General features: G+C 45.2%; 1 protein-coding gene across 3 annotated transcripts in view; it reads left to right on the top strand.

The window, feature by feature from the left end:
• The first annotated feature begins 4754 nt into the window (after positions 1–4754).
• Positions 4755–22768, top strand: part of LOC145349857 (ETS translocation variant 5-like) — a 33843-nt gene continuing 15829 nt past the window's right edge. The window contains exons 1-8 of one of the 3 annotated variants that reach the window (XM_080198454.1): positions 4755–4794; positions 5351–5521; positions 5723–5810; positions 5907–5954; positions 6102–6155; positions 15724–15850; positions 18863–19129; positions 21944–22194. In XM_080198454.1, coding sequence (XP_080054580.1) covers positions 5471–5521; positions 5723–5810; positions 5907–5954; positions 6102–6155; positions 15724–15850; positions 18863–19129; positions 21944–22194 — 886 coding nt within the window. In that variant the 5' untranslated portion in view covers positions 4755–4794; positions 5351–5470. Of the gene's footprint in view, positions 4881–5350; positions 5522–5722; positions 5811–5906; positions 5955–6101; positions 6156–15723; positions 15851–18862; positions 19130–19882; positions 20554–21943; positions 22195–22768 lie in introns of those variants that run through there. The other 2 variants (XM_080198453.1, XM_080198455.1) reach the window with 2 other exon arrangements.

Consider the following 22768-nt stretch of genomic DNA (forward strand, 5'->3'; position numbering starts at 1 on the left):
AATAAACTAAAGTGCTGGAAAATGTCCCTCCAGTCACCACAACAAGATCCCAGAAGAATATCTTCAGCTTTCTTTTAGAAGGATCTAACGATTTAAATAGGAGGCCAGAAGAACAAACATGATTCTCCTCCAAGACACAGATAATTTAAGAGTCCAAAGATGTGCAGGTTAGCTAGACTGGCCTTGCTAAGTTGCCCTTAGTGTCCCATTTGTCAGATGGACAGCACAGTGGTTAGCACTGCTGCCAGGGTTCAATTCTAGGCTTGGGTCATTGTCAATGTGGACCCTGCACACTTCTCCCTATGTATGCTTGGATTTCCCCCGGGTGCTCTGGTTTCCTCCCAAAGTCTGAAAGACGTGCTGGCTAGGTGCATTGGCCGTGCAGCGTACCCGAACAGGTGCCAGAGTGCGGCAACCAGGGGATTTCCACAGTAACTTCATCGCACGTTAATGTGACAATAATAAATAAAATTTAATCCCACACATTTACCATGGCTAAGTTATGAGTATAGGGCAAGAAGAGAATGGGCCTGGGTCTGGTAGACTCGATGGGCCAAATGGCCTCTTCTACTCTGTATGGATTTTATAAGCCGTGACTATCTCACAGGCCAATAGATGGAGCATATTTCACAATAGTAAATTCAAAATTGCTCAGACAGATACTTTACTCAGGCAGCCTGCTCACATGGAAGCCAAAAGGCACGTTTCAAAGGCAATCTCATATCCTCAGTGGAGATCTGTTCCATCAACAAAGGCACACAGATGATGAATCACGACCAAAATAGCAACGCATCATTGAAAACGGTGTCAAAATCTTCTAAACAACAGGGGAGAAGGTGGAAAGAGAGGGCAGCTACTCCAGTCAACAAGCTGCTGCCTACTCTAGCTGCCAATGTTCAAGGCTGTACAGTCAACATCCACCAAAACAATTGGTTTTCAACACCGGGGATTGTCCATTAACATAAGAACATAAGAAATAGGAGCAGGAGTAGGCCATCTAGCCCTTCGAGCCTGCCCCGCCATTCAATAAGATCATGGCTGATCTGTTGTGGCTCAGTTCCACTTTCCCGCCCTCTCCCCATAACCCTTAATCCCCTCTCTTATCAAGAACCCATCAACCCGCTTCTTAAAAATATTTAGCGAGGCAGCCTCCACCACTTCAACGGGCAGAGAATTCCAGAGATTCACCACCCTTTGAGTGAAGAAGTTCCTCCTCAACTCCGTTCTAAACCGCCTCCCCTTTATCTTGAGGCTGTGCCCCCTAGTCCTACTGTCTTTTTTGAGCGGGAAGAGTCTCTCCACCTCTATCCTATCCATCCCATTCATCATCTTATACGTCTCAATGAGATCTCCCCTCATTCTTCTAAACTCTAACGAGTACAAGCCTAGTTTATTCAGCCTCTCCTCATAGCTCAACCCCCTCAACTCCGGTATCAGCCTAGTAAACCTCCTCTGCACTCCCTCCAGGGCCAAAATATCCTTGCGCAGGTGCGGCGCCCAAAACTGATGAAGACTTTTGAAGGAGAGCAAGTTTTACCTCAAATAAAGACAAAATACTGGGGGTGGAGGAATCTCAAACAAAAATGCTGGAAAATTTCATCAGGTTTGACCGCATCTAAGGAGAGAGAATAGTTAGACTCAAATGGAGTGTGGTTCTATGCTCTCTCCACAGATACTGTCAGGCCTGCTGAGATTTTCCAGCATTTTCTGTTTTTGCTGCAAGAATTCTCTGGTGGCTTAACCCACTGAGCCAGTATTGTCATTACAGATTGTCTAGTCATTGCTATATGTGGGACACGAAATTGGCATAGATGTTCCATACAACAAGGTATATACTTTTATTTTTTTAAAAAAAAGAGCTGCCTCGTTGGCAACGCGTTTTGTGTCGCCCAACATATATTTCCAATGAAGTTATCCACCCCCTTTAAGATCTGTATGGGCGTCAAACAAGAGGAGGAAGAAGCTGCAAACACTCAGCACGTCTGTCAACATCTGTGGGGGGAACAAGAGAAGTTGACACGTGAACCAATGCAGGCTGATTGCAAATTGTTTCCTCTATTCTCTGCTTTTGTTTCAGTTCTCCGGCAGCTACAAGAGATTTTTTTTCTCTCTCTCTCTGTGCTTTGCCTTTTTGTTTACACTGTATGGGCTCCAGCTGTTACAGTGGAATCGAAAGGGCATCAATCTACAATCAAACCTTCATGTTTGGAAGACCCAGCTGTACAGGAGGGACAAAACCGGCTTCCAGTGGCATATTTGACGCTGATATCGGTGTAATTTTAGTTAGAGACCCGCGATACACAGATACAAACAGAGAGCTGGCAGCTTACGAATGTTTTTCTTGTTGAAGATCACTCCACAAGGGAACACAGCACAATGGCAGGAGAGGGTGGAAATGTGTTTTTTTTAGTATGGGGAATTGCTGAATTAACTAATGAGGGATTTAAGAATCCTCTCTGCTTCATTGGCTGGTTGTGTTTGAGATTTTACCATTTCTAATGGGACACACCCACCCCAATTCCCCCCTTTACATCATCGACAAGTGTGCAGCTGGGGAGAGAGAGCGCCCGCAGTTGTCTCCCCCTCGCCAGCTCCTGAAAATCTCACCGGCACATGCAAAATTGGTGGCGGGGGTATGGAAATAACTTCCACTCTGGGAGTTACACAGCTGAAGAGTGGACGGGGCAGACCCAAAATCTACTTTTGTAACTGCATTAAGCATCTGGTTGCATTAAGCGTAGATCTTTGATTGTCTAAGAGCAGGAATGCAAAATCTGTAGACTGAAAAAAATACTAACGTTAAAAATGACGTTTTCACAGTCACCAAAACAGAAAGTTTAATCTGCTAATTCGCACTTCTTAAAGGAAGGTACCAACAAGTATAAAAGTCTGAGGTCACGTACCAAATGACTCAAGAATAGCTTCTCCCCTGCTGCCGTCAGACTTTTAAATGGACCCTACCTTATATTAAATTGATCTTTCTCCACACGCCTAGCTAAGTCTGTAACACTACATCTGCAATCTTTCCTTCTCCATGTACGTTATGCTCTGTATAGCATGCAAGAGACACTACTTTTTACTGTACACTATTAAATGTGACAACAACGCATCAAACTGCAGTGAATATTTAAGTTTATTAGTGTCACAAGTGGGCTTACATTAACACTGAAATGAAGTTACTGTGAAAATCCCCCAGTTGCGCACATGTTTGGGTTACACTGAGGAACAATTTACCATGGCCAATGCACCTAACCAGCAACTCTTTCAGACTGTGGGAGGAAACTGAAGCACCCTGAGGGAACCCACACAGACACGGGGAGAATGTGCACACAAACAGCAATTAAACCCAGGTCCCTGTTGCTGTGAGGCAGCAGTGATAATCACTGTACCACCATGAATATTTCTTCAGCTGAGTGTCACAAGTAGGTTGCAATGAAGTAACTGTGAAAATCCTCTAGTCGCCACACTCTGGCACCTGTTTGGGTACACTAAGGGAGAATTTTGCATGGCCAATGCACCTAACCAGCATGTCTTTCGAACTGTGGGAGGAAACCGGAACACCCAGAGGGAACCCACACAGACACTGGGAGAACGTGCAAACTCCACACTGACAGTGACACAAGCTGGGAATCAAACCTGGGCCCCTGTCGCTGTGAGGCAGCAGTGCTAACCACTGTGCCACCATGAATATTTCTCGAGCTGAGTGTCACAAGTAGGTTATAATGAAGTAACTGTGAAAATTCTCTAGTCAACACACTCTGGCGCCTGTTCAGGTACACTGAGGGAGAATTTCGCATGGCCAATGCATCTAACCAGTATGTCTTTCAGACTATGGGGGGGGGACGGGAAACCAGAGCACCTGGAGGGAACCCATGCAGACACTGGAAGAACATGCAAACTCCACACAGACAGTGACCCAAGCTGGGAATCGAACCTGGGTCCCTGGAGCTGTGAGGCAGCAGTGCTAAACACTATATCACCGTGAATATTTCTTGAGCTGAGTGTCACAAGTAGGTTGTAATTAAGCAACTGTGAAAATCCCCTAGTCACCACACTCTGGCACCTGTTCGGGTACACTGAGGGAGAATTTAAGCATGACCAATGCACCTAACCAGCACATCTTTTGGACTATGGGAGGAAACTGGAGCACCTGGAGGGAACCCACGCAGACACGGGGAGAATGTGCAAACTCTACAACAGACGGTGACCCAAGCTGGGAATCGAACCCGGGTCCCTGGAGCTCGGAGGCAGCAGTGCTGACCACTGTGAATATTTCTTGAGCCAAGTGTTGGCTCTCACCATCTGTCTATTTTTGTGACAGTAGGGAGAGATTGGGGTTGCTGCAAGTGAGCAGGATTTTGGCTATCTGAAGTTATTTGTGACCTTACACGGTATTAGCTCTCACCGCGGTACCTTGTTCTTTCTCAATGGCGCACTCACTCACTCACTGAGCAGATTTTGGTGAATGAAAACCCAGGGCCAGTTATCAATCAGAGGGGCACGCCCCGCTCTCTGATTGGCCGGCCCGGCCCATTGTGTATATACATGTATCGAGTTCGCAGCCTTTGGCCAATCCGAGCTGCGGATACTCCAACGCCGTCCGCCCATTGGCTGGCCCGGTGTTGCCGCGCGGACCAATGGAAGGGCTGGCACTCTGATTGACGGGCAGACAGACCAATCGGTGGTGCGGGCGAGCCTCTGGAGGGGGCGGGGGAGAGAAGTCGCATTCACTGAAACTGAGCAAAAAAAAACCCATTCAACTTTTTTTTTCAGAGCGGCGATTTGGGAGTGCAAGTGAGTGGTGTTTCTTTTAATTGCTAGAAAGTGTATGTTTTTGGGAACGAAACCCTTGAGTAAACACGACGCCAGGGCTTTCACAGGTAAAGAGAAGAGATATTTGATGGTGCAGGGCTGATTGAAATAAAGTGGATGTTTTTATTTAAACAGAATGGGTAGGAGGGAGGGGTTAAAGTGTTGCTTCTCAAAACTAAACATAGATGCTGCTAATGAGAGCTTGTGTTGCAAATGTTCGCCATTTTCTCCTAACACGTCTCTGGAGAGTGGTGCCCGTCGAAGTGATTTTTGTGCAAGGGTATTTTTTTTTGTTATCTATTTCATTTGGGAGGTGAGCAGAGGGGCGGCTGCCTTGGCCGCTGGGGGGGGAAAGCGAGTTGTTGTTTGCAGTGTGTGGGGAGGCGGTGGGCTCAGCTGAGTGAGTGAGTGAATGAGTGTTTTTTTTTGTGAATGGGGCGCTCGGATCCCGTTACGCTCCTTCCTACTTGTCGTCAGCTTTCCTTCTCTCCCCCCCCCCCCCCCCCCATTCATAATTTTTCTCTTGCCTCTCTCTCAGGAGTTGCTGCAGAGCAAAGGGAAGCCAAATAATAAAAAGAGAGAGAGAAACCTCACCCCACTCTTGCGAGTCCATGTTAATGGTTTGCAGCAGGACTTTTAAGAGAAGATCAGCTACAAAATGGACGGATTTTACGACCAGCAAGTTCCTTTTGTGGGGCACAGCGTACCGGTGAGCGAAATAGAACAAACCTCCACTTTCCTTTTGACGGTGTTGTGTTTAGAATTCACCATTATTAAGAAAGTTGCACCTTTTTATTCTGTGTTTTCAATATTTTTTTTGGGGGGGGGTTTAAATGCGCTAGGGTTTTATTTTTGTGTGTGTTCGTGTTTTAAGTTCTCTCAATTTTTCCTACGTGGATTTATTGGGCAGAAAACACGCGTGGATGAACTTCGCGGCCGACAACTGAACGAGAGAAAAAGGAAATTTGTGGAGACCGACCTCGCTCACGATTCTGAAGGTAAATGTATCTTTTTGGTCTGGATCCAATGGTTACTTTTCGCATTCGATACTCTGCCTATCGTTCTTACCTCCTAATCTGTTTCACCTTTCCCAGAACTATTTCAAGATTTGAGCTTGTTGCAAGAAGCGTGGCTTGCAGAGGGTAAGTTAGGCGTGATTTTCTTTTTTTAAAAAAATACATAATCTCTTAAGCCTGAAACTACAGATTTTTGTCTTTAGCAATAAGAGACAAAATGTAGACGTGATTGGGAAAAATCTTAGAAATCTTTTTATTCTCTCTCTCCTGTAGCCCAAGTTCCCGAAGAAGATGAACAGTTTGTACCAGATTTTCAGTCGGTTAATTGTAAGTATTTTTTTAACAGGGGTTGTTTACTGGTTTTGATATGGTGGCTGTCTTAATGCAATTACTGTGCTGGGGTAACCTTTTCCTTGCTGCCTTGGAAGTAGCCTAAGTTTTAGATTTAACCCTTTATTCGTAGGGGGAAGGGGGGTCTCAATTAATTCGCTTGTATTTCGCCCCCCGCGAGTGTTAGTCAGCTATAAATAGTCGGGGGAAGGTGTAGTGGGATGTTATCCAGGCATGGAAATAATATAATGCAGAGCTGTATTTGTAATGTTTGTCTTAACACTGTTTACTAAATTATTTTCAGATTTTTTTTAAAATTTGATGGTCTTATTCACAGTTTAATCAATGATTAAATTATTATTTCAGTTTTTTTATTGGAATATTAGAAACCCAGTTATATATCTTATTATGTGGGAGGTACTGTTGAGGTTAACCTTATTTGAAGAGTTAGGTTGGCGGATGCTGGAATCTGAAACCAAAACAGAAAATGCTGAAAAATTTCAGCAGGTCCTACAGCATCTGTGAAGGGAGAAGAGACCAACGTTTCAACCCTTCATCAGCGTTTGGTCATCCAGACTTGAAACATGAGCTTGATTCCCTCCCCCACGGATGCTGTCAGACCTGCTGAAATTTTCCAGCATTTTCTGTTTGTTGTAGCGAATCCCAAACTTGCGACACCCAGTGGGAATTACAATTGCAAGGTGAAATGAAAAGTAGTGAGGAACAGATGAATCTTTGTGCCATATAAATGCCAAGTGACTAATCAACACTCTAGTTTCTGGAAGAAGCAACAATATGTGGGTATATATTTCAAATATAGATCACTGGGGATAACATTGTCTTGGTTTTAGCTGCTGTGGTTTATGAACTTGTCACTGCCCTTTCGCTATCCTAGCATATACCAGTTTATGAACATTTAACCACCTTTTCCTTTATATCACGGTTTAGAAAACTGTCAAAAGTGATTAGATTTAGCTGGGATTCAGGTCCTGTGAAATCTTCCAATGACTTAAACCCGTATAAATAGACTTCAGTGAAGCTGAGATTTGTTTTCCTTTACGTCCTTGCATTTTTGGCTGGCTCCTGGATAATGGTAGACTCTTGTAACAGGCTCGTGAATAGCTCAATATTTTGGGTGCCGAGAGGAGGGGTTGGCACAAAGCCAGGGGGCTTCTCCTGTCTGTTCAGATTTATAATGATCCAATGAGCGGTTAGTGTTTAACCCTTTGCGGGCATACTGACATAAACTAACCGCAACTTTTAATCTGCCTTTTTTGTTTTACCTAAACCCTGGAGACCCTGCCCATTTCTCCAACAGGAGTGGTTCTCTAATATTATCTGGTTGATCGAGAATCGTTACTGAAACTTGACCAGCCGATGGCAGCTTTAGATGCTATTAGTCATTGTGATTGTCTCTGGCTTTGGATAGCTGCCTGTGTGTGTGTGTGTGTGTGTGTGTGTGTTGTTTCCTTTTTAATGTGGTGAAGCTTACCACAATGGAACAGTCACGGCAGTAATTGAAAAAGACTTGCACTTAACTAGTGCCTCTCGTGACCTTTTAGGATATCCAACTTCCAGTGGGAAAAACTCCATGAAGTACGATCACTAGTAATGCGAGAAATACAGTTAAAGCTTTATGCAGTATTATACTGGGCTGCCTTTTCTACTATCTCTGGTTAATTGTGCTTTCAGACTGCAAAAGGCTGTATGTTTTTGCTTTGATGCTGTGGTGTTTCTGCATTGACTTTTGTCCTGATCTAATTTGGGTTTTCTTTAACCCGAACTATATCAAATGCGATGATTTGTCAAAAGTGTGCTTTTCTTGCCTTCTGAATTTGTCACTGATGCAGGAGTGACTTGCAGCCAGCCTGTTTCACTCAGGAATATTCCTCCTTTTGCAATACTGTAACCGCCTGGGGAATCAGGCAAACTGACCCTCTGTGAGCGTGCTGTTTATTGGAATCACATTGTAGATTGGAGCTGTGACTCTGACAGCACACCATGGATTTGATGCTGTTATCAGCTGTTAGGTGTTGCCCGTGACTTCTGTATAATTCCCAAGGGCCCATCTCAGAGCCACAGGGGAAGCTGTGGGAACAGGTGGGAATGTGTTACTTTGTCCAGAAGCCCATCCCAAAACCGATGTCAGTGATAAAGTTCCTTTGCACAAAACCCAGAAGCACGGTGCAGTGCAATAATAGCCCTATTTGCTTATAAATAGTGACCTTCACAGAGTTGTTGAGTGAAGCAATGGGAGAGGATATGCATGTTTATTGACAATAATTGGGATGCAAATGTCTCTTTTCATTGAACCACCACCACCGCGCCCCCCCCCCCCACATCCAGTTGCTACTAGGTGAGAAGAATCTTTGTTGTTCACTTCCCAAAACCTGTTTTATGCAAGAAAGTAATACTGCCACTCCAAATCTCTCAAAGTGCTGTCAAACAATGGATAAAGCTACTTGATATGAAATGGCATTCTTCCAGCACAATGTGCTGTTGAAGCAGATTTTGCCTAAGCAACAATGCTATCTCTCTCAATTTTATGAGAAGCACGTTGACGTTTTAACTAAGTTGAAGCTTATTTTGTGTTGAATACTCCCTGTGGAATAAGGGATTTATTCCCCCCACCCCCAACACACTCAACATTTCATTCCCATCATTTGTGGAGTACTTGGAAGTCAGATGATCATCAGTTTGAAGCAGTGCTGGTAACCTGGAGAGCCTGGCTTTGATTCATTGTATAGCACTCAATTAGTTTTAATGAAACATTAAAAGCCAACTTCCATTACAGATTCTGATCGGAAGGGAAGCCTTGCAATTGCATTGTAAACAGGACCTTTCGATCAGCCTAGAATCATCATAGAAACCCTACCGTACAGAGAGAGGCCATTCGGTCCAAGTCTCACCCAGGAACTACCCCCCGCCCCCCATATCCCTACATATTTACCCACCAATCCCTCTAACCAATGCATCTCGGGACAATTTTAGCATGGCCAATCAACTTAACCTACACATCTTTGGACTGTGGGAGGAAACCGGAGCACCCAGAGGAAACTCGGGCAGACACGAGGAGAATGTGCAATCCCCACACAGACAGTGACCCGAGCCAGGAATCGAACCCAGGTCCCTGGAGCTGTGAAGCAGCAGTGCTAACCACTGTGCTACGTGCCGCCCTGCTCAGCACCCTGGAAGCCGCTGCTTAACAGCCACACCAGAGAGATAATGGTTCTTTTAAAAACCTTATGTGTTTTTTCTTTATATTAAGTACAGTAAGATTTGCCAGGGGTTCACCAGAAAGTTTTATATCGAAAGAATGCAGGAAAAGGCTACATCTCTTAGGCTGAATTCTGTTCTATGAAATCATCTCTGCTTAAAATATATTTTGTTGGCTGCCATCCAGACATGTCTGTGTGCAGCATGTAACTAAGCACTGGAGTTGTTGGCTAAAAATGTAGCCTGTTAAGTCAGATTTCTGAAGTTTGCAGTGTGTTCGAGGCAGGTTAGACTGCTCTTCAACATCACAATCCTCCAATCCCTCAGGACCTGTGGGATTCACTTGAACCTTATTTTTACAGTGTGAAAGTGATCTTTTGGTATTAACTGTGTGTCAAGTTCAAATTCAATGCAGCTAAGACCTGCTTTAATTTAGTTTATAGGGTTATATGGTGATGGAATACAAGTTCCATTTTTGATAGTTGGCAGAGTGCTCTAGAAATGGATGCCTGGCAAGTACTCATTGTTCATGAAAACCTATCTATCCTTCTGCAACCCTAGAGTCCCTGGTGCAGTAGGCTTGTGCTGGTAAATGTGCTCCAGTGCACGAGTCTGTGTGGATTTTATACAAGTGGTGGAACTGTGGGGTAACATGGATGAACATGCTGTGTACAAAGAACAACCCAGCACGGGAAACAGGCCCTTCGGCCCAACAAGCCCGCACCGCCGTTTCAACAAAGCATTTTCCTACACCTACTCTGCCCCGTGTGTATGTGAATGGTACCCCTAATGTAGCCAGATTCAGGGGAGAATAGTTTAGGGTCAATTTGGTACACCAATCAGCCTAAGAGCACATCTTTGGGGATGTGGGAGGAAACCGGAGCGCCCGGAGGAAACCCACGCAACCACAGGGAGAATGTGCAAACTCCCACAGACACTGGCCCAAATCCATGTATCTGCACAGCTAGCAGTGATAGTCACCGAGCTGTTGTGGTGCCCGTCTGCTGGTCCAGGATTAAGCACACACAACGACACAAAGTACTAGGCCACTCTCAAAACCTCTGTGTGTTGGAACGAGAAAGGTATTTTGTTTAATGAATCTTAGGTCCCACACAATATTAGTGTAAACAGCACACAAAAAAAACTGACGAGGTAAAGATCGGGTGGATTCTCAGGCTATTTCCCAGGGCTGAAATGGTCGCTACGAGAGGTCACAGGTTTAAGGTGCTGGGGAGTAGGTACAGAGGAGATGTCAGGGGTAAGTTTTTCACTCAGAGGCTGGTGGGTGAGTGGAATTGGTGCCGTCGGTGGGGGTGGGGGCGAACTTGTTGGGGTCTTTTAAGAGACTTCTGGATGAGTACATGGGATTTAATGGGATTGAGGGTTATAGATAGGCCTGGTAGGTAGGGATATGATCAGTGCAACTTGTGGGCCGAAGGGCCTGTTTGTGCTGTAGTGTTCTATGTTCATGTACATGATGTCTTGCAGAGCTGCCTTGAATTTTCATGTTTGTATTGTGTGTATGGCCACTTGCTGTTTGTACCCATCATTTATGTAGGTGAAGAGTTAAGGCTATTGCCGTGAAACTGTGCCAATATTTAAGCAGCAGCAGGAAAATTCCGCTCAGCTTGTAGCTTTCAGATAAAGCATTGTTGTGGTTTGGGTGATAGCCATCTCTCTCTGATTTAATGCTTTATTGATAATTTGAGATGGCCGGAGGCACAGAATAGATTGATATAGATATAAATGTTCTTCTAATCTAAGCCATATGATTAGCAACTTCTAATTCTGACCCTGGCACTTCCTCAACAGTACACTTGTGTCTGAAAATGATAGTAATAAGATATACAGGGGCAGCACGGTGGCACAGTGCTTGGCACTGCTGCTCTCACAGCATCAGGGACCTGGATTCAATTCTGGCCTTGGTCTGTGTGGAGTTTGCACATTCTCTGTGTTTGCGTGGGTTTTCACTGGGTGCTCCAGTTTCCTCCCACAGTCACGATGTACAGGTTAGGTGCATTGGCCACTGCTGTGCGTGCCTGTGCCTGTGTCCCACTCGCAAAGCTGAGAAAATAACACCACGCAAAATCGGGCCTTGACGAACCACCATGGCGAACGTGGTGTAAAAGTGGGTTTTTGTTGAATAAAATAGGTGATGTTTGGTTTTGGAAGTGAATAGTCTACTGGTTGTACAGTGAAAATTTTGGTTTTGCAATTGCCTACGAGGGCACTGGTATCAAAAAGAGAATGAATGCTCACTGAGTCCACTTTAAATCATATATTCACCCAGAAACCACAGTTTTGGGTTTGAGCTGGCCTGTGTTTCTTGGTAATTCAGAAGTTGTGCTGATTTAGTAATGTTTGAATGACGTAAGCATACATAGACAACACTGAATACAGAACTAAATGCACAAGAGTAATTCTGTAATTGATGTATTTTGAGCAGAATAGGGACGCCGCTCTCTATTGACCCTCTAGTTTCACATCTGTAATAATGCCTGTCTCTACCCCTGCTTCAGCCCGTATACGACTGAGATCACCACTTTGCTTGTGCTTTTTTTGCACTTCAACTATTCCAACACTCTACTAGCCAATCTCCCTGTCTTCCAATCAACTGAAGCTAGTTGAAAACGTCACCCTCTCCCACAGTCCCACCCACTCATGATCCCTGCACTTGCTGACCTATAATGACTCCCAGTCCCCAAATGCCTCCATTTAAAACTTTCATCCTTTTTGTTCAAGACCCCTCCATGGCTTCACCACTCCTTTATCACTGTAAGCTCCTCCAACCCTCCTTAACTCTGACCTGCTGACCATCCACCTCTTCTGTAACTCTCATCATTGTCTTCAGTTGTCAATGCTCTAAGCCCTGAATTCCCTCCATGAATCTTTCTTTCTCTTTCTCTCTCCTTTCCACTCAACCATAAACCTATAAGTTTTCTATCCCATTGCCTTATCCTCTATCTTGAGGTTACCTTCTTGTGAAGCCATTTACAATGGCTTCACAAGAAGGTAGCCGTGGGCTGCATGGTAGCACAGTGGTTAGCACTGCTGCTTCACAGCTCCAGGGTCCCGGGTTCGATTCCTGGATCGGGTTGCTGTCTGTGTGAAGTTTGCACATTCTCCTCGTGTCTGCGTGGGTTTTCTCCGGGTGCTCCGGTTTCCTCCCGCAGTCCAAAGATGTGTGGATTAGGTTGATTGGCCATGCTAAGAAATTGTCCCTTAGCGTCCAGGGATGCACAGGTTAGAGGGATTAGTGGGTAAAATATGTAGGGATATGGGGTTAGGGCCTGGGTGGGATTGCTCGGTGCAGACTCGATGGGCCGAAGGGCCTCTTTCTGCACCGTAGGTTTCTATGATTCTAAATGCAAGCTGATATAACTAGCTCCTGATATATTTATGGCATGCAAGGTAGAAGAAATTTAGAACTTTCTTGCCTTGAAGATTGTGGTTTGAGGCTAGTGAATTTGAATGTTTGTTAGCTAAGAAACGATTAATGCTAAGTTTGCCCTTCATCTCAGTCCGTGTTAATTAACAGCAAGTATTAGGCTGGACATGAAACATGGCTTGTAAAGCGCATGCTAATGGTCTTTAATTTGCTGAAGTGTGATGCTACAGCAGGAGCTAAACAAATATAAGAGCACAATAATTGGTAAGCAATCCTTTTAGCTTTTCATTGCTGCTGATGTCTGTAGTGGTGAAATGTGCTATTACCAAAAGACAGACAGACTGTACAAATGTCACATTCTACCCACAGTGACTGCAAAACAAAAGGTGCAACATTGACACAACTACGTGGTGACTAAAAGGCAGCAAAGCATAAGGCACTTGAGAAAGTACAGCAGTAGCTCTGTCCTTATGTGGTGCACCACACACATTAAACAAGTTGGTTATTCATCTCGTTATCTGTACCCTGTTCACTCACAGAAAATGATGTTTTTGGATAGTGAAGTGGGGGTAACGTAAAGCGATTCGAAACAAAATACTGCGGATGCTGGAGTCTGAAACAAAAAAAGATGCTGGAAAATCTCAGCGGGTCTGACAGCCTCTGTAGAGAGAGATTACAGCCAACATTTTGAGTCAGCTCTGATGAAGGCTGATCTGGACTCAAAACATTGGCTCCTATTCTCTCTCCCCAGAGATGCCGTCAGACTTGCTGAGATTTTCCAGCAACTTTTTGTAACATGAAGTGATGTGGTTTCTGTGCCACCATATTCAGAGAGTCCAGTTGGTTTAAAAATGCAAGTTGTAGTTTTCCTCAACTTGGAACGAAATTTGTACGTTACCTGCCACAGGTGTATGTAATTACAAGGCAGATAATTTTTCCTGATAATTATAAGTAGATTTTATTTGTACAGTTGAATTCCTGCAGTCAGCCACCAGCTGTGTTTGTGAAGCTTATCGGCTTATTTGTCTGTGGGGAAGACGTCCCTTGGTGAACTCTTGCATCATCTGCTTCGGAAAGATGGATGGAAGCAATTAGTCCAGAGCCAAAGCCTATCGTGTAGTTTGTTCTCTGGGTCTGGCTGTGGCCATCCACAGCTCGCTTGATGTTTAGAATTGATTTAGCCGATGTTGACATGCATTGGTGGTGTTCTTTGGTGAAGGTTTGGCTCTGGCACCAAGTTTGTTTTGTGCCAGAAACTTTGAAAAAGATAACCGTGGCCTTTTGCTGATAGGCATCTCCAAATACCAAAGGTTTATACCGTAGGTAATTGTAGATCCTGCAGGTGATGCTGGCTAGTTCCGGGCTGCAGTTCTTTGTGGATACATTTAATCATTGTTTTAAGGTTTAAAGTCTATTAATTATTTTACTTCTGTCACACGTAGGCTTACATTAACACAGCAATGAAGTTACTATGAAACTCCCCTAGTCGCCACACTCCGGCACCTGTTTGGGTACACTGAGGGAGAATTTAGCATGGCCAATGTACCTAACCAGCACGTCTTTCGGACTGTGGGAGGAAACCGGAGCACCCAGAGAAACCCACGCAGGCGCGGGGAATGTGCAAACTTTGTATAGACAGTGACTCAAGCCAGGAATTGAACTCAGACCCCTGATACTGTGGGGTAACAGTGCTAACTGCTGTGCCAACATATAGTTTTTTGGGAAATAGAGATATGTGGATGATATAGATCAATATGTTTCTATCTTATTTCCACAGTGGTAGTTTATGTATGCATACCAGAATACACCACAGTTACAATTCCATCTCCAGGAAACATGAAGCATATTAGCCACGCACATTTTAATGCCTGCATTTTTCATCTTTGTATTATTAAATTTTCTCCTGCATTTGGTAATTAAGTCTAGGAAATAAATTGTATGACTTGTTCTTCTTAGGTTTGAGTGATATTCCTAGTGTTGTAGGTGATTTTAAAAAAAAACAGCTCTCATTCCCTGGGAAGGTTTGGAATCTCTCTCTGGGGAGTGAAATTCAAGCTTGGAAAGATCATTGACCCTCACACCTTGTGGGAAAGTTAACGTCTGGCCTTTTGTTTTGAACAGCCTCCATCTATAAACCATTCACTCTCTCTCTCTCTGAAAATATTTCTTCGCAGTAAACTTTGAGCTTTGGAGTGCAATAGTTAGATCTGCCTTGTCTGGTTAGTGAATCTGATACACTACAATAAGAGAATTCATATGTTATCTGCTTAATTTTGTGGATAGTCATTTAGTGTTTGTAAAAACAAAGTGAAATATGACTAAGTATTCAGAGAATGTAGATTTATACTGATATTTAAGGATATGTACTTAAATATTGTGGAATGTTATTGATTAGTGAAATCTGACCATTGCAGACTCATCCTCTGTATTTCAAGTTGGGGTGGCGCAGTGGTTAGCACTGCTGCCTCGCAGCACCAGGGACCCGGGTTTGATTCCCGGTTTTGGCCACTGTGTGGAGGTTACACATTCTCCTCCATGTCTGCATGGATTTCCTCCGGGTGCTCCAGTTTCCTCCCACGCTCCAAAGATGTGCGGCTTAGGTTTATTGGCCATGCTAAATTGCCCCTTTAGTGTTTGGGGGGTGCTTGCAGGGTAAGTATGTGGGATTATGGGGATAGGGCCTGGTTGGGATTGATAGGTTTCCTTCTCGGGATTCTATGATTTATGGGGATCCATTTTTTTTCCAATTCTTTTCCCCACACCTGCAAAAAAAAATCTCTCAACGTTTATTGCATATAAATAACACAGTTCCGTTTACAGTCAATGCGCCACCACAATTATAGATGTCCTTTAATGTCCAATCACCTTCTAGTTGGGATGGATTCATCACTTTTCTATCTTCGTGTTACATCTGTCAGTTTCTGCAGCTAGAGTTACAAAAGTCAACTTATTTTCTTTCAGTGGTATTTCATGGACCGCCTCCAGCCAAGGTCAAGCGAGAATCCGACGGCCCAAATACGGACGTGTCCTGCCGTCACAAGCAGAGCCTCAGTTCTAGTTATGGTGAAAACTGCCTCTACAGTTATAGGTACGCAATGTGTTATTCTTAGACTTGGGCAATCCTTAACTCCCTGTCTGTGCTTTTTGTTTCTACTGTCATTTCATTAGCTGCGAAGAGCTTTAAGACATTGAATGTGTCAATGATGTGTTGTACAAGTACAAATTTTTTAAGTTGCCTTATTTTTTTTTTCCTGCTCTATTTCGCTCTGAGTTTTTACTACCCTCCTCGTCCTGTATCATAGCTCATTAAGTGCCCTTGATTCTGCTGTTACTCCAGCTGAGCCTGCACCATTCTTCTTTGCAAAGCTTTTGTGTTCTGCCGGTGATGGTTTTTTTTGTGTGTGGGACGTGGCTGTCGCTGGCTGACGAGCATTTATTTTGCCCATCCCTAGTGGCCTGAGGGCAATTGAGAGTCAAACACACTGCTGTGGCATCACATGTAGGCCAGCCAAGGCAAAGATGGCAGATTTCCTTCCCTAAAAGGGCATTAGCAAACCTTTTTCTGACAATCAACAATGGTTTCATCTTTAGATTCTTAATTCCAGATTTTTTTTTAAATATTGAATTTAAATTCCGACATCTGCTGTGGCAGGATTCCAGCCTGGGTCCCCAGAGCATTAACTGAGTTTCTGGATTAATAGCCCAGCATTAAACCACTTTTGCCATGACCTCCCCTTCAAGTATGTCACATCCTTACTCTCTCATTCTGATCTTGAAGCAATTGTTTGACAGGCAAGTGAACATCCCCATCATCTACTTTTTTATTATTCTGATAGTCACGTGGCCTATTGCACAGGGAGGACATGATTGTAGCTGAAGGCTTGCAGTTTCAAAGGGGTCGGGGGTACGTGGAATGTGGAGACACAATCCGATAGCCCTGTTGGATGGTGAAGCAGATTTGAAGGGCGGAATGCTCTACTATTCCTTGTTCATCTGTTTGTAAACTGTGACTCCTCAGGCGGACTGGGAGTAACCTGGGCAGGGCTGGGATTGTGATTGGTGCAGACTCGATGGGCCGAATGGCCTCTTTCTGTACTGTCATGTTTCTATGATTCTAACCTTTTGCTCCATACGCTGTAATGATTACGCAACTACTTGGCAAACTTCACTCTTCAGTGTATTTTACACAATAAGCAAAAGATTAAAAACACAACGCTGGGTAAACTCAGCAGATCTGGCAGCTTTTGTGGAGATGGCCCAAATCTCCGATTTCACTAACGACCGGGATTTTCCTGTCCCTTCGTCAGGTGAATGACATTCACCTGACGAAGGGACTAACCCCGAAAGCTTGTGAGTCTATTATCAAATAAATCGGTTGGACTAAAACCTGGTGTTGTCAGACTTTTTACTGTGTTTACGCCAGTCCAACGCCAGCATTCCCACATCAGAGAATTCCAGCCAGAGTTGGGGTCTAATTTACAGAATGAGGATGGCTGATTGCTGTGGTTGTTAAATTAGACCAGCCTAATTTAAATGTAGACCAATTTTTTTGAAGGAAAGACAGATCTTGCATGGAAAAATAATTAAGGTCGATTTTAGATTCGATCCCAAGGTTAGTGTTGGCAATTAAATTCTAACCACACCTGCTGTGAGGATGCTATAATTTTCCTCTGACTCTGGGTCCAGGGAGAGGAAATGACACCAAGACTGGGTGGTTAACAGTGAGGCAATGTCTTGGGCTGCAAGAAGATATAAATGGAGTGGTCAAATAGGCAGATGAGTGGCAGGTGGAATTTAACCTTGAAGTGATACAGTTTGGAAGGAGTAATTTGACAAGGAGGTACTCAGTGAATGGTAGGAAGTTCTGTGGAACAAAAGGGAACTTGGTGTGTTTGTCTGAAGGCGTTAGTAGGTTGGTGAAAAAGGCACGTGGGACACTTGCCTTTATCAATGGAGGCATAATCTACAAAAGCAGGGAAGTCGTGTTGGAGCTGTGTAGAACTTTAGTGAGGCCACAGCTGCAGTTCCAGTCACCACATTATAGATAGGATGTGATTGCACTGGAGGGGGTTTTCCAGATGCCTGGGATGGAACATTGAAGTTATGAAGAGAGGTTGTGTATGCTTGTGGTGTTTTCATTGGAGCAGAGAAGACTGAGGAGGCGACTTAATTGAGGTGGCAAGGATAGAGTGAACAGGGAGCAGCTGTTCCCCTTGATTAAAGAGTCAGATACGAAGGGACATAGGTGTAGGGCAGGAGGTTAGTGGGAGGGAATTGGAATGGTGAGGGATTGGAATGCCCTGCCTGCTGCAGTTGTAAATGCGTCTAGTTTGGGGGCGTTTAAGAGATCTCTGGATAGGTTTATGGACGAAAAGGGATTGGTATAGGCTAGTGGGTCATTGTTTTTGTAACTGGTCGGCGCAACATCGTGGGCCGAAGGGCCTGTTCTGCACTGTAATGTTCTATGTTCTATGAATGTGAGAAGCTTTTTTTACCCAGAGGGTGGTGATGGTCTGGAATGTGCTGCCTGGGAGAGTGGTGGAAGCCTCACATCCTTTAAAAAGTACCTGGATGAGCGCTCGGCACCTCCATAACACTCGGTTCATAGCCCTGAATGTTATTGGATGGAATTAGGTGGGAGTTTAAATGTTTCTAATGTGTCGGTACAGACTTGATGGGCCGAAGGGTGTCTTAGCACAGTATTGTTCTATACAATCTCACTCCCAGTTTCTGTTGGAAAGTACCTGACCTGCCTGAAGTAGTTTCAAGTGGTGCTTTTCACAATCTTGACGCCCCCAGTCCCAAATTAAGGTTAATCGCAAATCATGGAGAAATGATCAGGAAATTCTAGCCTGAGGAATGTGGCCGGGCTGAGGAACTGCTTTTGAATAGATTTGTAAGCATGTGGGCCATCATCGAAGGTGAGACAGAAATCGCCTTAGGGCACACAGCTTTACACAAAGAGCTGTTAATTGTTGATGCGGACTGTTGTATTTCCATTCAACTATTCACCAATGCTAACCTAAAGCGCAAAGTGAATGATGTGCGAAGTGAAACACCAGCAGAGTATCCTAATCTTTTTGTGCTTTTCTACTTGCAGTGCCTATGATAGGAAACCCCCCGCTGGGTTCAAGCCATTAACTCCACCAGCCACCCCTGTGTCTCCAGCCCATCAGAATTCCCCTCTTTCTCACCTCTCCCCCCCAGCAGTGCCAGCCTCGGCCCACGGGCCGATATCGTCCCCCGTGCAGCCTGCGGTTCCCGCGTCAACGCAGCAGCAACAGACCTTCGCAGTACCTCGGCCTCCCCAGCCCCCACTTCAGATGTCACAGACCCTGAGCGAGTCCCAGTACACACCAGAGCACAGGTAAGAAGGCGATTTGAGTTGTGCTGATCGTTTCATAATGGTCCCAACTTGGTGCTTGAAAGTGCTCCATAAATCTTGAAGATTTTGACCCCTGGTCTCTGCTTCATCCCACAATCTCTGTCAGGCCTGCAGGAGAGATGCCACATTCCTTGTAATAGGAAAGGAAGAAGTCATTGCCCAGTGGCAGTGGGTGGCGCGGTGCTTAGCACTGCTGCCTCACAGCTCCAGGGACCCAGGTTCGATTCCAGCAACGCCCTTATGTGGAGTTTCACGTTCTCCCCGCGTCTGTGCGCGTTTCTTCCGGGTGCTCCGGTTTCCTCCCACAAGATGTGCAGGTCGGGTCGTTTGGCATTGCTAAATTGCCCCTTAGTCTCCAGGGAGATTAGTAGGGCCAATGTGCGGGGTTACGGGGATAGGGCCTGCGTGAGATTGCAGGCTCGATGGGCCGAAAGGCTTCTTTCTGCACTGCGCGGGGATTCAACGGTTCAAAGCCCTGCCGCAGCGAGGACGGCCTGCGTTCAGTTGTGATGGCCCCTGTGGTGGAATAGCCGAGCTCCACTCTCTTGGCTCGTGAAAACCTGGCGAGATGAGCGAAGGGGCTGTTGGACCTCAGTGTGAACCAGTGCTATGAGTGGAGGCAGAAGGGCAAAGAATTGTGTGTTGGTGGATGTGGGGAGGGGAGGGGGTGGCACAGCGGAGAAGGGAACATCTTACTGGACAAGCTGATCCTGGTGCGCTTTATTCCACTGGAATGTGCATCCTGAACGAGGGAGGTAAAACTTGCCCCAACACGCTACTTAGTTCAATTATTACATGCTGCATTTGCAGAAGACAGGCTTAACTAACACCAGCCCCACTAATTGGATGAGTTATCAGCAGAAATAGCACGCAGCGGAACACACCGGCCTCATGTTCCCCTGCCCAGGAGGGAAGGAATTTTATTTCTAAGGTCAAATCCCTTATCTCCCTGGAACTATGTGCGTACGGGGGTTATTTTGGACAGATCAGAATTAAGGGCCCATCAGGAGCTGCCCCGCCCCTAAAGGAGCGCAGGGGGATGTGCGAAAAGGGCACGGTATTTTGGGCAACTGCAGCTCCTGGGGTGGCACCTGCTTCCGTGGCGGCTTCTGCTTCCCACAATTCTTGGCTTTCACCCTGGCCGAGCGGTATGCACGGGATGCTGGCTGCGGACCATGTGGAAGTGTTTGTTCCGATTGGAGACATACCAGCGATGCTATGGATTTCAGCTTGGCAGGCACTTTGATACGAAGTGGAAATGGGACTAATCTGCCTGCAGTCAGCTGTGAAGGATCGTCTTACACACAAACTGGTGCCGGAGACCCAGATGATTTGCAAAGAGCTGATTTTTTTTTTGTGTGTGTGTGTGGGATCACCTTTTCAGGGTGCTAAAAGATTCTCGAGTGGTAAATTTTTGCATGCTTAACCCTCTGAAGAGAAAGTAGTTTTTGAGACCAAAGTAACATTACTTTTAATGGGACGGTGCCAGTCTAAGACACTACAGTAACCTCGGTGTTCAGTTCTGCAGTCCAGGAGTTCACGGCCTGTTAATAAATCAATGAGTGGGATTTCTTACCCCCACCCCAGAGGGTGCAAACATCGGGAAACCCGTTGACAGCAGCGGGACTGGAAGATCCCACTACCAGCCAGTGGTGGGCTATCTCTGCCACTGCCAAAAACACTGGGGGGTGATGTGAGAAAATACCATCCCATGTCTCTCTCCAAAATGTACACTTTCAACCCAGGCCACCCGCTTAGAGTCACATTTACTGTACACTTTTTATGGTCGGCCTTTCAAATAATTGCCTTTATGCTTCATAGAGTCCCTACAGTGCAGGGGGAGGCCATTCAGCCCATCACGTCTGCACTGATTCTGACACAGCATCTTCCCCACATCCTCTCTCCCCGCCCTATGCCCTGGGCTAGTAATCCGGAGACCCAGGGTGATCCTCTGGAGACCTGGGTTCAAATCCCACCATGGCAGTTGGTGAAATCTGAATTCAATTTTAACAAAAAAATCTGGAATGAAAATGTCTAGCGGTGACCATTAAACCCCCCCCACCGCCCATTGCCGATTATCACAAAAGCCCATCTCATTCACTAATGTCATTTAGGGAAGGAAATCTGTCACCCTTGCCTGGTCTGGCCTACATGTGACTCCAGAGCCACACCTCCAGGATGGGCAATAGATATTGGCCCAGCCAGTGATGCCCACGTCCCATGAATAAACTTTTTTTTTAAAAATATCATGAATTATCCCCTTAACCTACACATTTTTGGATATTTAGGGGCAATTTAGCACGGCCAATCCACATATCTTTGCAGTGTGGGAGGAAATCGGAGCACCCAGAGGAAACCCACACAGACGATGACCCAAACCAGGAATCGAACTCGGGTCCCTGGTGCTGAGAGGCATGATGTGGAAGTGCTGGTGGGGGACTAGGGTAAACGCAGTAACACTGAGTCAGCGAGCAGTGCTAACCACTGTGCCACCATGCTACCGTTAATATGTTTGTGACGTAAAGGTTTGTTAGCTATCCCTAGTGCTTCATAATGTGCAACTGGTGTTCAACTGACGTGCATTTGTACCAAATTACAACAATTGCAAACAATCTGGGCAACAATCCATAATATTACGGAAACGAGAGAAGAGCGGGCTACCCAGGTTTATTTGAGAGACGCAGAAGATATTTATTTAACCCTTTTTTTTTAAGCATCTGGCTAATAAAGAGCCGTTTGATGCCAGTGTGTTGGTCTTGAGAGGTGACTGACGCTGACTTTGTTTTATGATCAAAGGTTCCACCGGCAGATGTCTGAGCCATGCCACCAATACCCACCCCAGTCAGGAGTCTCCAGTGACAGTCGGCAAGTTTACCAACGCCAGATGTCAGAACCGATGCCTTCGCCATCTCCTCAGGGCTTCAAGCAGGAGTACCATGACTCGCGTTACGATCACATCGCTACCGGCGTCAGTGGTCCCAGCAGACAGAATTTCCAGCCCCCCCTCGGGATTAAGCAGGAGCCAAGAGACTACTGCTATGACTCAGGTTGGTTTCCCCGACTCGGGCCTGGTACTGAGGCCTACGGATCGCGTTGACCTGTTATTTCAGTAGGTGTAAAAAAAACAAATGGTTTTTTTTTCTGAAGTTGTCAAATGATTGAGTTGTCAATAGTTTGAAGGAATGGAGACTGGCCAGCCTTCCTGCCCTTGGGTATTTTTATTATCTTTGACATCAGCAAGCTGAGAGATTTGTTACCACGGCGATAGGCCTCGGTTGGCATTTCACACACTTATTTCGTGGAGGTTATTTGACTCAGAACGCTCTGCAAAAGTGGCCTTTCGTTTAGGCGAACCTTTCATGGGAGGGGCAAGTCACAAAACTCAGCTTTCGGATTAACTCACTTGCTCTAGTTTTTATTTCTAACGTCCGTGGATCGTCCTGTGTTAAATAACAGCTCCTTTATGTGCAAAATAAGCCTTTAAAAGAGCTGATATTTAACGGTCAGTCTTTTTTCCATGCAGTTTGTAAAACTGTTTCTTCAAGTGTGTTATTAATTTGATGTTGTGTTATGTGACTGTAAACTCTCCTAATCAGCTTAGGACTAAAAATACCATCACCT

The sequence above is a fragment of the Carcharhinus amblyrhynchos genome, chromosome 11, assembly GCF_965287045.1.
Source record: "Carcharhinus amblyrhynchos chromosome 11, sCarAmb.v2.hapA, whole genome shotgun sequence".
Lineage (NCBI taxonomy): Eukaryota > Metazoa > Chordata > Chondrichthyes > Carcharhiniformes > Carcharhinidae > Carcharhinus > Carcharhinus amblyrhynchos.